The sequence below is a fragment of the Phytophthora cinnamomi genome (genome assembly GCF_018691715.1).
Source record: "Phytophthora cinnamomi strain GKB4 chromosome Unknown Contig123, whole genome shotgun sequence".
Classification (NCBI taxonomy): Eukaryota; Oomycota; class Peronosporomycetes; order Peronosporales; family Peronosporaceae; genus Phytophthora; species Phytophthora cinnamomi.
The window spans coordinates 298620-313716 of NW_027151056.1; the positions used below are offsets into that span (position 1 = coordinate 298620).

The 15097-nt window shown below is 55.9% G+C and overlaps 3 protein-coding genes across 3 annotated transcripts; 1 reads left to right on the forward strand and 2 right to left on the reverse strand.

Annotated features, from left to right (window-relative positions):
• Positions 1 to 1276: 1276 nt before the first annotated feature.
• On the reverse strand, positions 1277 to 1994 carry IUM83_17792 (uncharacterized protein; the record flags this gene model as incomplete). Its single annotated transcript, XM_067942760.1, has 2 exons — positions 1277 to 1747; positions 1821 to 1994. The coding sequence occupies 2 exons, from the start codon at positions 1992 to 1994 to the stop codon at positions 1277 to 1279; spliced, it is 645 nt and encodes a 214-aa protein (XP_067780864.1).
• Positions 1995 to 12354: 10360 nt separating this feature from the next.
• Positions 12355 to 13529, forward strand: IUM83_17793 (uncharacterized protein; the record flags this gene model as incomplete). Its single annotated transcript, XM_067942761.1, has 5 exons — positions 12355 to 12693; positions 12783 to 12860; positions 12991 to 13056; positions 13153 to 13197; positions 13263 to 13529. 5 exons carry the CDS (start codon positions 12355 to 12357, stop codon positions 13527 to 13529), a joined length of 795 nt encoding a protein of 264 aa, XP_067780937.1.
• A 138-nt stretch (positions 13530 to 13667) lies between these two features.
• Positions 13668 to 14461, reverse strand: IUM83_17794 (uncharacterized protein; the record flags this gene model as incomplete). Its single annotated transcript, XM_067942762.1, has 3 exons — positions 13668 to 14066; positions 14148 to 14365; positions 14434 to 14461. The coding sequence occupies 3 exons, from the start codon at positions 14459 to 14461 to the stop codon at positions 13668 to 13670; spliced, it is 645 nt and encodes a 214-aa protein (XP_067780843.1).
• Between the last annotated feature and the right edge of the window lie 636 nt (positions 14462 to 15097).

Sequence of the window (15097 nt, forward strand, 5' to 3'; positions counted from 1 at the left end):
TTCACATCAGAGAGGGGCTCATCGCGCTCTCCCAGTGTATTCACGGCTATGGAGTCGATCAAAGCAGTGTTGCGAACTTCCAGATCGACGAGAGCCACTCAGCCGGTGTTTCCCCCACCCGGACTCGCAATAAAGTAGGTCGAGGACCACAAGTGCTGGCAAACTTTGAAGGAGTCATTACCCATTTCACGATTTCAGGCTTCTCTACGGAGTTCATGGTCAGCCCCACGAAGGCGGAGATAAAGAAGGCCCTGAGGGACTGTTACCGACTGAAGACTTCAGTCGACGGTGTGGATCTGCCAAACGTCTTCTGCTTACGCTGCAAGTCTGGTTCGGCAGGTAAAGTGTTTCATGAACGTATTCTGGAAGTGCAAGAAGGAACAATGTGCGTACGCGACCAAGCTCAACAGTTCTCCAGAAACGCCACGACCCACTGCACCGCGTCGCCAAGGCTGAAACCGCGGGGCCAGCACCGACGATCTGCCTATCAATAAAGGAGTGCTTGCTGCGGTGGCAGCCGCTCTTGATAAGCGAGTGGGGACAATCGAAGCGAGGGTGGAGGCGGTCGTGAAGACGCAACGAGTGGCCGCGAGTGGTAGTCGTGATCGCAGTCGCAGGAATCGCAAACGGAATCGCAAACGGAATCGCAAACGTAGTCGTGGCAGCAGCAGAACGTCCACGTAGATGACCTCGGTGTGGTGATGGTTTTTTGCGGCAGCGCCAATGTCTCCGTTTCCAAAATTTTACTCGTGCCATGCCTTCAGTTAACCTCTTCAAAATGTATCGATCGCTCACAACAAATACTCGACGTTGCAAGCTTCTCGAAACTCTTTCTTGTTAGCGAGCGATGCGTCGGATAGAGCCACGGAGCTGTAGTGTGATAGTTGTCGGCAAAACGTTGACACCGAATGCAACATGACACCAGCACACCAATACTAATGCGTGCAGCGAAGAAAGTCAGAAGACCCACTTCATTTGAAGCTCACAGACTGTGACGCAGTTTCCCCACCACTCTCCAATATCCATCTCGCCCGATCTGCCACGTTTGCACACCCTGCTCGGGGCAAGCGCAATGAACTCCACCATAACCTCCGCGCAAGTGGTCCTCTCAATGACACACCAGCCGCAAATTGCCGCATTATGAAGGAAGCTTCAAGCTGGGCGCTATTAGCCATCTCACCTGCCAGCGTCGGCAGGTTGGGCTTAAGCAGCCCCTGCAGCTGCTGTTCTCGTTACACTAATTTTCATATGACCGAGCTGGAGTCTATTCCCTCCACTACAGGCTAATAGCGACCTTGGGGCGGGGTCCAGCGGTTGAGGCATTGCTTCTCATGACGGTGGCCCCGTTCAGCTCAGCTATAATCTCGTTTCTCTGCTGTTGCAGCGATGTCTTCCGCTCGATCTTCTGCTTCTGCTGCATCGTGAGAGACGAAGCGTCTGCGTCTTCAAGTTTCACGATGTCTTTGAGTTGCTTATTGATCTTCGTCAGCTCCCGCTTCAGCTGCTGCTGGTGGTCTCTCGTCGAATCACCAGCAGCAGCTCTCGGCGCTTTCGTGTCCTTCGCGGGCGGCTGACGACGCCCCCGCTCTTGGCGAGGAGATCTGTCGCCGCTGGTGCGCGGCCGCTCTCGCGCTGGTGGCGTCTCCCTCTTCTGCTCCAGCGAGAGCTTATCCAGCGCGAGCTCATCAACCGCAGCGTCACCACTTGCCTTCTGCTCTGCAGCCCGCTTCGCCTCTTGCTCGCGTCTCTGCCGACCAACGCATTTGGTGTCAAAAATGCCGCCAGGTTCTCCTCATTGGTGCACCACAGGATACTCCTACCCGCTGCGCGACGGTCTTGTACTTGGGCACCTCGTCCTGCGGCACGTAGCCCTGGCGGATGCGGATGGGCTTGCGCGTGGACCCGTCTGCCCGGCGCGACGCCGGCACCACCACCTCCCCGTCGGCGGTGCGCACGGCGCCGAGCGGCAGACGCGAGTCCTTGGACTCGCTCATGACCAGGGTTTGGTAGTAGTGATAATTTTGGGTTAGTAGTGATACTACTACTACTACTACTACTACTACTACTACTAGTAACCGACTCTGAATCAATATTGCTACTACTAGTATAGTAAAACGGGCTTGGCTAATTAGTAGTATCACTACTAATTTGCACTACTAATTAGTACTGTGTACCTATATTGACGTCTGCCATAGCTATCGCTTGCTTCCTTCCATGCGCCTCAGTTCCTGACGATTGTGGCACAATATTAGCTGCGATTGCGCTCGCTCGTTGTCAGTCCTTGCCCTTGGCGGGCTCATAACGAAGGATCCTGTTGTAGGTCTTGCCGGACGGGATGGTGACGTTCGGGTCTCCCATGACAGCAACTAGGAAATCATGAAAGGCCGGAGTCGTTACCAAGTCGTGCGCCAGCCCTGGATAGACAAAGCATATTGATAAGATTCACAATCGCTTATCATATCAATTATTCGCAAACTTTCGGGTCATATTGCGCGATGGCTGATCCGCCGCGGATCATCCATCGCGCAATATGACCCGAAAGTTGTTCTTGAGTCACCGGAGCTTTCCACCACGTTTTTTGCCGCTTGGTAGGTTGCACCGCGGGTTCACTTAACTTGGGAGGGGCTTAGCTCTTCGCTTCTGTAACGGGGTTACACGTACAAGTGGCTGCAAGCCACTTGTGAATTTAACAGATAGGTTATCTGTTAAACGTTTTTGGATACTTCCTCACATTGGTGTAAGACACACCGATGGATACATTGAAGTGGACCACCACAATGAGTGGTCCACACATACCCAAAGATCCTATTGGTAGAAAGCAGCATCTTTCTACCAATCAGAGACATGCATATTAGCGGGGCTCTGACAGCCAGCCGCTGCCAACCCTTTCATAGATGATAAACAGTTTTTAGCAGCTTTTAGAGGAAGATCAATTTACAAACAATACAATTCTCATTTTACCTTAAACTAGCTACTTGTGTCTTGTCTAAGTTAACTTATATTTGTGTATTCAAATATAATTAACCTAAGTAATTACTAAGTACTTACGCTTCCTCATACACGTTGCGCAACGTGTAAGCTAAAGTAGTGAGTCAAGTTAGACCCACTACACCTGGTAGCACTTTGTAGTCCGTCCAACGACCGACTGCTTGACGTTCGTACGCGGTGTACGAACGCGGAGCCGAGAACCACATGAGCACGGAGGTGCCCATGGAGAGCTCCAACACGCCTGCAACGCATGTTGCACGCGCTGACTGCCCCCACCTGTCTGACCCAGAGTGGGAGGCCCTCCAACGACTGTCAACAGTCATTGGAGAAGCGGCGATAGCCACGATGCTGCGTACGCTATCGCCGACGGAGCAACATGGTGTTGCTCTGGGGTTCATCATGAAGGAGCAGCGTGACGCTGCTTCCTCAGTGACGGCGTCGTCAGGGACGACACCGCGTGCTCAACCATTAAAGTTGAGCGTAAGCAATTACATGGGAAGAGAGGGCGAGCCTCTCCTCCGATGGCTTGTCGAGCTCGACACAGCCATAGCGGCTCGACGCATCGTCGACCCGCTGTCGAAGGTCGCGTTCGCCATGTCCTGCCTTGGCGGACGCGCAAGGAGTTGGGCGTATGGACGCCGACTCTCCGATCCTACGTGCTTCAGCACGTACGAAGTGTTCAAAGAGGAGCTCAAACAAGCGTTTGAGCCCCCGCAAAACGAGTTCCGGTCGAGGGCGGAGTTCCTCGACCTTCAGCAGGGTAAGCATGACGTCCATGCTTACGCGCAGCGCGCACGATATTTGGTATCAAATATCGTGACTAACCGATTGACGAGGCGACCAAGGTCGTCACGTTCATGAAAGGACTTAGAGATGGGCCTGTGAAGACCTATCTCTTCCGAGAGTACCCGAGTACTCTCGAAGCTGCGATCACTCTTGCCATGCAAGAAGAGTTTAGCCTGCGGCAGGCTAAACTGCATGTGAACGTGCCGAGGCCGCAACCACGCCCGGTAGCGAGGACGGGAGGTCCGGAACCAATGGACCTCTCGAGCGCAACAACTGCTGGTTACCAGCAGCAGGGAGGTAACGTGCGATGCTTCCGCTGCGGAAGGATCGGTCACTTTGCACGGGAGTGTACAGCTCCCATGCCCCTGGAGGTGGCCGTCGTGGCGATGCTAGGCATCGCCGCGGACCAACAAAAAACGCGAACATCCAGTAGGCGCGGGGCGCCCTACTGGTAATGCAGTCGTGCGTGCCGACATCGGGCACGCGACACTGAGACTGCAGCCCCAGTGAGACCAGCTCTCACTGCAAGAAACAAGATGACAGGCCAAACCTAGTCATCTTGAAGGTTTACTCGAAGAGAGCGAGTGACTCTCTTCGAGCATTGGTAGACTCAGGCGCGTCGAACAACTTTGTTCGACTACGAAGCCTGTCGAGACTTGACTTCGAGGAGGTAGATACACCTCGAAGTCTTCTGAGGTACGACTGGCAACAGGTGCCATCGTGAAGACCGAGAAGCGCGTCGTGAACGTGCGCTTCTCGTACAAACAACGAGTGTTTGTCGAACACTTTATCGTCCTGGACCTGGACGATAAGTTCGACGTAGTAATGGGCATGCCGTGGCTTGCACGGCATGATCCGGTGATAGACTGGAAGAAGCGCACGCTCGTGCGCTTCGGACGCGATAGCGGAACAGAGAGCGATGGCCCTGTTACCGCAGCGCGCGCACCAGCAGGTGCGCGCGGCTCACCAGTCGAGACAGCGCTTTATGCTGCTGTCCCGGAGTGTTAAGAAGTGCGCGAGGGCGCGCACAAGTGAGACCCACGTCGGCAATGCTGCCGACGTCGGAAAAAAAAAGATGTGTTGGTTCCGGGAACCAACACCCACGTTCAAGCGTGTAAGGGACAGTCCCTGACCCGAAGCGGTCAGGTCGACAACGACGCGTCGGCTCCGGGAGCCGACGCACCCTCGGTCATGAGGGGCTCCGCCAATGATTGGCGTCGAGGTGACGAAGGCGTGTCAACTCCGGGAGTTGACGCTGCAAACAGTGCGGGCGGTTGCAAACGTACCGCACTGACGCAATTTGCATGCTGTCGTGCAGCCGGGCTGCACGACGAAGCGCCATGCGATCAAGCCGGGCTTGATATCGCGCGCCCGCAGACAGGGTCTGCCGGCGAAGGGACACATTACCGTGCAGCCGGGCTGCACGAAGGAAAATGCGGTCAAGCCGGGCTTGATACCGCGCGCCCGCGGACAGGGTCCGCCGGCGAACGACTGTCCACGGCCGGGCCTGGACAAGAAGAACAACTGTGCGGAGCCGGGCTCCGCACAACAGGAAGACGGCGCAAGCGAAAAACGCTGCGCAAGTCTCGGTCCGGGACCGAGACGCAACAAGAGCAGTCTGCTGGGCAGACTGCGGCGGTGACGCCGAATGTCAAGACGCTAAGCGTCTTGACGCGCACCGATACTGGATTCCAGTATCGTGACATGGAACTCGCTAGTCCTCCGACGACGGCGTCGGAGTTGACTTCGCTTCCAGCCATGAGCTGGAAGCGCTTCACGCGCGACTTGCACGATGGACGCATCGAGCAAGTCTGCATTCTTTCGGACAGCGAAAGAACGGCGAGCGAGAGCGAAGAGCTGAGGCAGCTCTTCATGGGAAGTACCACTGAGAGTGAAGACACTCTCAGTGCGAAGACGAAGCGAGAGCGCTTCGAGGAACAAGGTTGGGACTCGCTGAAGTCGAGTCCCTATTACGAACTGTTGAGGGAGTACAAAGACGTACTCCCGGAAGACATTCCTGCGGAGCTTCCGCAGGATAAGGGCATTCAGCACGAGATTGATCTCGTGCCGGGCACGAAGTACTGTGTCACGCGGCAGTGGCCACTGCCGCGAGAGCAAGTGAAAGCGATCGACGACTTCTTTGAAAGTCGTCGTAAAACAGGACAAGTGCGGGAATCAAAGTCCCCGCACAGTGCTCCGACGTTCTGTGTCAAGAAGCCACAGGGCGGATGGCGCATCGTTCATGCTTACAACAAGCTGAACGATGCGACGGTACCGGCGCAGACGCCGATACCGCGAAAAGATGTTATCATCGATTCGATGGCCGGGAGCACCGTTTACAGTGCTCTCGACTTGCGAGATGGATTTTATCAAATCCTAATGCGTGAGAGCGATATCCCTCTCACGGCAGTGAGCACGCCAAGCGGCATGCTCTGGGAATGGCTAGTAATGCCACAGGGGCTTAAGAATGCCCCTGCGACTTTCAACAGGTGCGTGACGCACTTGTTGCGCTCGGTGCGCGACTTCGCACCGAGCTACTTCGATGATGTATTCATCCACAGCCGAGCTGTGGACGGGAAGACTCGACGTAGAGATGCACAGGGTGCATCTCCGGAAGCTACTTGAGCTTATGCGAAAGCATAAGCTCTACGCGAACCTGAAGAAGTGTATCTTCGGGGCGAGCGAGATACCCGTCCTCGGGTGTCTCGTAGGGAAGAATGGTGTTCGCCCTGACCCGGAAAAGGTCAGAGTGATAAATGAATGGCCAACGCCTTCAAGTGTCAAGGAACTGAGGCAGTTCGCCCTTGAGCTTGCGGCCACATACTTGTGCAAGTACGTGGAGGATTACGCGGGCAAGATCCGCCCGCTGTCACAGCTTCTTAAGAAAGAAGCTGTGTGGAATGACACCCTTGATTGCCAGGCATTCGATGCGGAGTCAACGCATGGGGTTCATGAGGCGCCGATCTTGGCAGTGGCTGACCAAGATCGCCCATTTCACGTAGTGTGACGCATCCGATTTCGCGATCGGATGCGCGTTATGCAGCACGATCACGAGGGCCGTGATCGTGTCGTCTACCAATCGCGTCAGCTGAAGCCAGCTGAGCGCAACTATCCGGTGCATGACAAGGAACTCCTTGCCATGAAGTATGCACTCGCAAAGTTCCGAGTGTACTTGCTTGGGAGTAGACCATTTGTGGTCTACACCGACCATGCTTCACTGCGCACCGCAGTGAAGTCGCCACATTTCACAAAGAATGGCGAGATGGCTCTCATTCTTTGCGGAGTATAACTTCCGGGTCGAATACAAACCCGGAAGATTGAACGTGGTGGCCGACGCGTTATCACGTCGGCCGGACTATGCAGAAGCTGTTGACGTCAATGCCATTGACGCCATGCGATCGAGCAAACCCACATCATCTCTGTTGGATGATGTGAAGGCCGCGTACGCACTTTGACGCGGACGCGAAGCTCTGCTGGCCTATGGCACAGCTCTGACAAATTGCATTCAAAGCTGCAAACACACTTCGAGCGCGTACACCGCTTCGTGTGCACGACGGACTGCTACTCTACAACGCAGTCGACGACAACGCGGATCGCGTTGTCGTGCTAAGTAACCATGACCTGCGACTCAGGATCATGTACGAGTATCATGATGCCCCGACTGCGGGACGTCTCGGACGTGAAGACTTACGTCCTTCAGCTGCGACTTCTGGCACCACCAGTATAAGTGGTGCGCAAGTACATCCGATTAGCGCGAGGTATGCCAACGTGAAGCCTGCGCCGTTTGCGCAGGCTCCATTACAATCACTACCGACTCCGTCGAGTGTTGGAAGTCCATGTCTTTGGATTTCCATCTTCGGTCTTCCCCGGATGGCGGAGGAACACGGTATTGTGGTCTTTGTAGACCGTTTCAGCAAGATGGTACATCTTGCAGTGCACCAACAATTGACCGCGAAGCGAACAGCCCGTCTGCTCGTCGACATGGTGTTCAAACACCATGGCATGCCGTCCGACATCGTGTCGGACAGAGACCCGCGCTTCACAGCATCTGTGGCAAGAAGTGTTTACACCTTCTTGGGAGCCAGCTTTCCATGTCGACTGCGGATCATCCGCAGACGGACGGTCAAACCGAGCGCGTAGATAAAACGTGCTCCGTCGATAGCATTGAAGAGCTACGCTCACTCGTTCCAGCCACTGGGCCAGTGCTTGTCGATGATCTGCTTTGCCATCAATAACTCAGTGCGGATCTCCAGGCATACGCATTCCCGTCCTGCATTGCGGCATCAGTCTACCAATTTACTCGGGTGATGCTCCATTGCAGTCGGGAGGTCTGACTGCAATACAGCCGAAGCCATGACGTCTTGCACAGCGCCGACTCAGCTGCAACAATGGACAAACCACATGAGTCTGCGCAGGGCGCAGACTCCCCCAACAACATGGCCAACGACCACGGGTCTGCGCAGGGCGCAATTTACCGCAAAGGCGCCACCAGAGAGGCCGGGCCTCTAGCGGAGAGCGAGCTAGACGACTTCCAGCTCGGATGCAATCATTTCATCACCAAAAGACAAGTGGCGAGTTCGGTTTGTCCAGAACTAATAGCAGCTTCTGTTGATCGGCAAACGTGCGGAGCGCACAATCGGGGGCAGAAACCGTATTCCTTAGTTAAAGTTGGTTCATTGGTTTTATTGCTTCCCTACAAAGTAATCTGCTGCAACATGCGGTTTTCGGATTTCCAGGGCAAATTGTAAGCGCTTACGCTTCCATCGGGCCGTTCACTGTGTTGGCACGGCACGGCATACCTCCCCACGCTAGACTCCTCCGAAGCGCCCGCCTCCATCTCCACTTTTACGCTCACGGACGGCTGAAACCATACGCGTTGATCCAGCACGAGCCATCTGGCTCGGTGGGGAGAAACTATCGGCAGGGCGAGGTGAAGCGGACTTGGCCTCGGCGACGAGCAACCTCGCTCAGCGCGGACGCGCACTGGACAACTTTCATCTTCTGGGTCCCCAGCTCTGACCTGGATATTCGAGGCGGTCTGCGAGACCACCGCGACTGAGCCTTCTGGTTCGCCAGCTCTGTTTCGGGGCGGCAGAGTATCTTCGGACTCCACGACGGTCACCCGGTCGTGGGTGGCGCTTCTGATCGGCTCCGGGGCTGATCATACCCGGGCGTGTTCCCACCCCCGCCACCGCCGATCCGTGACGCCGCGAAAAGCTCCAATCAACTGGATTTGATTGGCGGAAACATGTTCTCCCCATCGAGATACATGGGCGGGAACGTCTTGCTGGAGGACGTTCCGGAAATGGTGCCGGCGTCCGAACACAGTACACGCGCTGGCGCACCAGCGAGTAACACACGAGCGCTTGCTGTACGACATCAGCAACCCGTCACGTGCTAAGAACTTAGCACGGAGCTCTTCGAGACTCTCGGGCACACGGAACGACGTGTACCCGTTCAGGTCCCCGGTCGCTACTCAAGCGGACCATACCTGAAAGCACTTCCGTGCACTGAAAGCCCTCGGGCACAGCGCACGGCACGACACGCCTCCTCAGCAGCAACATGGAAGTTGCTCAGCTTTCCACGCTTCAAAGGCACGTCTGAAGCGATCACGCGCTTGCTTAATCCGATCACGGTAAGCACTCGGCCTCTTGTTGAAGTTCTCAACAAAGGCGTTCCAGCTTGACAAAGTGCCTGCCATTCGGGCACTTCCTTGCAGACCTTGCTTTGAAACCATCGGAGCTCTGAAAGAGTCCGGTCGCCAATACATCGCGCCTTTGATGCGTTTCCGCATCAAAGTGCAGCTCGGCAGCCACAGCGTCATCTTTGATGGCGCTGCATACGTACAGCGGCACCTCATTCAAAATACCGAGTTCGGCGGTGTTGGCTTCTTGGCTTGTTGAGATGTCGACGATGGTGCTATCTGGGGAGCGCGTACTGGTGGAGAGGTCAACGTTAACGGTTTCTGGCGCGGCCACCGATACGATGAAGACGTCGGGATTGAGTGTGGAAGATAGCTGTGGCGACTGTGAGCTGGTGATAATTGGTACGACTGCTATACGCGACGTTGTATCTCGTCCGGGGTCTGAGGTCGGCGGAGGTGATGAACTTTCCGAGCCCGAAGATGAAGATGTGGAGGAGGTTGCCTCGATGGTGCCGGTAGCCTGACTTGAACTGCTATCAAAGGTAGAATTTCGTGGGTCTATTGCTAGCACGTCGGGTGTGGTATCTCCCACGTCGACGATGGTGTGCCCTGAGCTGTCAGTGTTAGAAGAACCCGCTGATTCCCGAAGGTAGCGCCCCGAGACGGTGTGTCCTTGCGCGACAGCTAATACGAGCAGCACAATAACTGCGGACAGCGCGTGTTTGTCCATGGTGGTGGCGGATGTGAAGTGAGCAACGAAACGGCGGACTAAGTTCGTAGCGGATGTGTGTATGCGTTGAGGAGGTCAAGGCGAGGAGACCAAGCAGGGCTCCTCTCGACTGGTCCTCGGTCCACAAAACGGTGGAAGAACAGTGCTCCATTTGACAGACGAGGTCTAAGCGGTTCAGTTAGAGCTCTTCAACATCCAGCTAGAGAACACACCAATGTACAAATGGGTGCTTGGAGCCATGCTTTTCTTATACGTTCAGCCATCATTTGCTACGGCAGGACTACCAACTTCACGGTGTTTGGCGTCGACAGCTAACCGCATGAATGTGACCCGGACACTGAAAGTGGTGGTGTTTTTTATCTTACAATACGACAATGTTGTGATCATCAAACTGAACCCGACCGGCAAAGTCTGTGGAGGGTGAGGCATTGGACGCTGGTGTAGCTGCCCGAGCGGACTGCCGCGCGGATGTCCGATAATTCCTCATCTCATTTTGGGGACTCCGCACTCTTTTGGCTCTGAATCCGACAACGACGCCAATAAAGCCCACGATTGCCAACACAATGGCAGCGTAAAAGAATGGGCTATTCGTCACGGTCGATGTAGCTGAAAGACTCCCATCGTTTGAACTTTGATCTCTACTCCCAGACGTTTGAGAAGGCGGGGCTGCTGTGGAAGCAGGCTGATGATTCTTGTTCCCAGTCACCGGAGCGGTGGTGCTGGGCGATGAAGTAGCTGAAGACGTACGGGTAGCACCTCTATCCTGTGAATTTTCAGCAGAAGCCGCGACACTAGAAGCATCGTTGTCCCTTCTTGAGCTGGATGGCTCTGGTGTGAGCGTAGCAGGACCAGGTAGAGTCGGCGTTGAAGGTACGTACGTTGTTCCAGTACTTGGCGTAATAGCAGGCGAGTTTGTTGATACTGGAACTAAAGTCGGCGAAGAGGGAGCACCGCTGTTTGACGACCACGCAGCTGGTGGTGATGTTGATACACTCGCTGTGGAGGGCACCGGTGCCGCAGTTTTCCCCTTGTGTTCATTCCACGGATCCGTATTGGAAGACCTGGAACTAGATGAAAACCCGCTGCCGTCGTTGCTGATACTAGTGTTATCGTTGATAGCGATCACTTCATTCCTGCTGCTGGGACTGATACCAGTGTTGTCGATGTCGCTGCTGCTGCTGCTGCTGCCGCCGGCACTGATACCAGTATTGTCAATGCCGCTACTGCTACTTGGATCAACGTTTGGTTCATCAATCTGCGCATCCGAGCATCCAGATGTGTCATTGTCGAACGATCCAGGATATACAATACCATCGAACGATGCATCTCCATTGAAACCAGTAGTGTCTCCAATAGTCTCATTCGTTGCGCGTTGTGATGAGCTAATGTCATCACCAACCACCAGTGAAGCATTTGCCCTGTCAACATTCCCAGGGCACAATGCCTCAATGGCTTCGGAATCGATACCTCCACCGCTGGCGTCGTTGGTGCTCGAGCCACACGCCGTGCACCTCCATTTAACCGGGAACCAAGTGGCGTTCGTCCCCGAGATCCCGAGAAACACGTCGGGCGATAACACGACATCTCCGTGCTCGCAGGTAGTAGCGCATTGGCCAGCCACCCGGACAATCTGCCGATTCCCTGGCGTGCAATCCCCGGCCGCCTCCCCATCACACCACACTTCTGCGCACTCCCCGCACGTTTGTGCGCAATTCACCACAGCGTAACCTGCCACACCTGTTGCCAGCGACGCTGCACGTCCTCGGACTTCGTACCCCGTTGCAATCGCGGTGCTGACGGCTGCTGCAGCCAGCAGCGACCGCTTCCTCATGCGCGCGTCGGTCCTGGACGGAATTATTCAATGCGAGAATGTGGTGGTGGTCACGACTGACGTCGTGCTGAGAGGGGTGGATACTCCACCGCTTTCTGCGTCAGTTCCGTCACCTTCAACGCCACCGCATGGCTCTCCTAGTCCATTGCCCCTTCCGCCCGACGGCTGTGGGCCCCACAGCCTGTGGCGCACAGCCCTGTGAGCCCACAGGCGCAGCATTTGAGGTGCAGTCGCGGACTGTACCCATGTCTGAGAGAGCCAGGGGACAAGATGTTTTTTTTTCGTGGCGGTAGATGGGGTCGGTGGCGCAGCGACACACGCGCGGCACCGACTGGGTGCTCTACGGTCGCAACACGCACAGGCGTATCAGAGACAATGAGCGAGGACGAGTTCGTGGTGCTGCTGGAGCACGCAGGCATCCTGGAGATGTCGGACGAGAACGACATGGAGTTCATGGAGGAGACGGTGCTGCGCGAGTGGCTGGAGCGCGACGGCGTGCAGCTCTTCACCACGCAGATGACCACGGCCAGGCGCGAGCAGGGCGACGACCTGGTCGTGGACGGCAGCGCGTCCGCTGCGCCGACGGCCACGGCCACAGCCACGACGCTGGTGGGCGAGGCGCGCACACGGATGGCCGGCCATATCCTCGCCCGACTGCTGGAGAGAGGCTGGATCGCCCCCATCGAGTTCGACTACGACGAGGACGAGACGGAGGTGCTGTGCTGTGCGGCTTGGCGCTGGATGACGTCGCCTTGCTGTCGACTAGAACTTACACTTGTGCCCGTGGGTTGTGGCTACTGCAGGAGTGGAAGACCAAGCTATACACGCCGCGGCTACGGACGAACGAGGCGTACCGGATCTACATCGAGAAGGACCCGGCGGTACGACTAGCGAGTGCATGTTGTAGCTGTAGAACGATAGCGCTCCGTTGCTTGGACATGGAGATACCTGCGGGACGATACCCACTGTTGGGATGTGGTCGTTGGTTGGCTGGTGTTGTCCTTGCTGTAGGCGACGCAGTTGACCGCGCGGGGATTCCATCTCCGTGCCCACGAGCTCCGAAAGGCTGGCTTGTCGGTAGGGCCTTCACCCCTTCTCGACAAGCCATGGACTTGTCGCTTGCTGCTGAATGCTGACACGAACGTTTTTTTTGCATTGCCATCACTCTGATAGACGGAGCCCGTTGGAGCCGAGATGCCGGCCGCCATCCCTGTGTCGGTACGATTCTCAACAGGATGCTGACGTTGAAGATCGCCTTTTTAACAATTAATTTGACCGTCCAGGTGGCGGACAACGACATGAAGTCGCGGTTACGTGAAAGGATGTGGCAGGACTGCTTTCCGACGTGCTCAGAAAGCGCCAAGCAGACATTTTTATCGTTCACTCGGCCAGAAATCATTCTGTACGCTACACTAGGGCTGAACCTCATTAGCAACGGAATCAGCAGCGTACCAGCATTCTCACGCGAGCTGAAGAGCATGGGCGTAACCAGCGCCGACGACCGATCGATCATTGTCGGATTTCTGGCCAAGGCCTTCCCAACGGAGTAGGCAAAATTTTGTAGCAAATGTGATGTATATTTTTTTTGTCAACAACATTGTTTGCACCATATGCTGAAGATGAAACCAGGATACATGAAGAGGAAACAAGCACTGGGCACGCGCCGACTCAAAAGGCACTTGAAGCACCTACGAGTAGTAGATACCGAGCGCAAAGCCGCTGGAGAAACCCGCCGACGACGGCAAGTTCGTCTTCATGATCTTGAGCAGTTTCCGGTACCAGAGCTTGACGTCCTCGCTGTCGATCTTGCCGTCGCCGTTGGGGTCGACCTTGGCGATCATGTCCTTCTGCACCTTGCCCCACTTGATGTCAATGTAGCCGTTGTAGGCGGCCGTCTGCGCCATGATGAAGACGATGCCCACCGCCAGCGCCGCGGCCTTGCCCACCTGCTTCAGAGCGTAGCCCGAGCAGAAGCCGAGACCCCCCGCCAGCGTCAGCTCGCCGCAGTTGGCCAGCACCACGTCGATGATCTGCTCCACCGGATCATTCTTCTTCTTGTCCGGATCTCCACTTCCCGACGGTCCCTCCTGCATTGGGGTAACAGCAGCAAATGGCAAAGGTCAGTGTATGCGCTATGGCATTGCAGTCGGGAGGGTGTGAGCACGCACCGCAGCCGCCAGCAGCATGGCGTCCTGGCACAGCGCCGACTCCTTGAGCAGCAGCGACACGGAGGCGCTCAGCACGGCGCCCGCCACGACGAGCTGCGGCGTGCGCGTGAGCGAACGCGCCGGCAGACGCAGCGACAGTGCCTGGCTGCGCGTCTGCAGCTTCTTGCCCGTCGCCATGGCGCGCGAGCTCAGCTTGAGCGCCTGCGGGCGGATGAGGACTGCAGCCACGGCCAACGGACGGTCAGGCAGAGGCACACGACGCAAGGACGCAGGGAGGCGGACGTACAGAGCTGCGAGCGCATGTGGATGGACATGGCGGACGAAGGAGGGGGAGCTGAAGAGCGCGGAGACTTGGCAAGTGGCGAGGAAAACGTGCGGCGCGCACCGCCGGGAGTTCGCGTGACTACCGTATTCCTTATGTGCTTGCTGACATGCATCTGCATGATTTGCAACTTGTCGTCCAAACATTGATCAACAGTAATCTTCGACAAATGCAACAGTAGACAAATGTAACAGTAGTCATCAAACGGAAAATTGTATTACGCGCTTACCACTCGTCGATCTCGTCGCCATCATCGCTATCTAAGTCGTCGTCAGACGAGAGATCGCCTACAGTCTCATCTACCATGCTGAACTCCCTCAAGAAGCGCCCTGGCCTGCAGCTCCAGCATTTTGGAGCTCACGGGAGCCCCGTCCTTTCTCAGCGCGTTGATCCACTGCACCAGCTCCATCTCAGCGTCGGTGGGGAGGATGGTAGTGCTGCCGGTCGGGCGTATGTACTTTAGACTTGCTTGGCGGGGGTCGGCGCACAACTCTTCGAGTTGGTCATGCTCCTTACGCCACTGGTACATTAGCTTTCTCTTCTGCTCTCTTGCATGGCCTGCCAGCTTAGGAAAGTATTTGTCTAGCGTAGCGTCGACTTTGTTGTTAGCAAAGAATCTTACTATCTC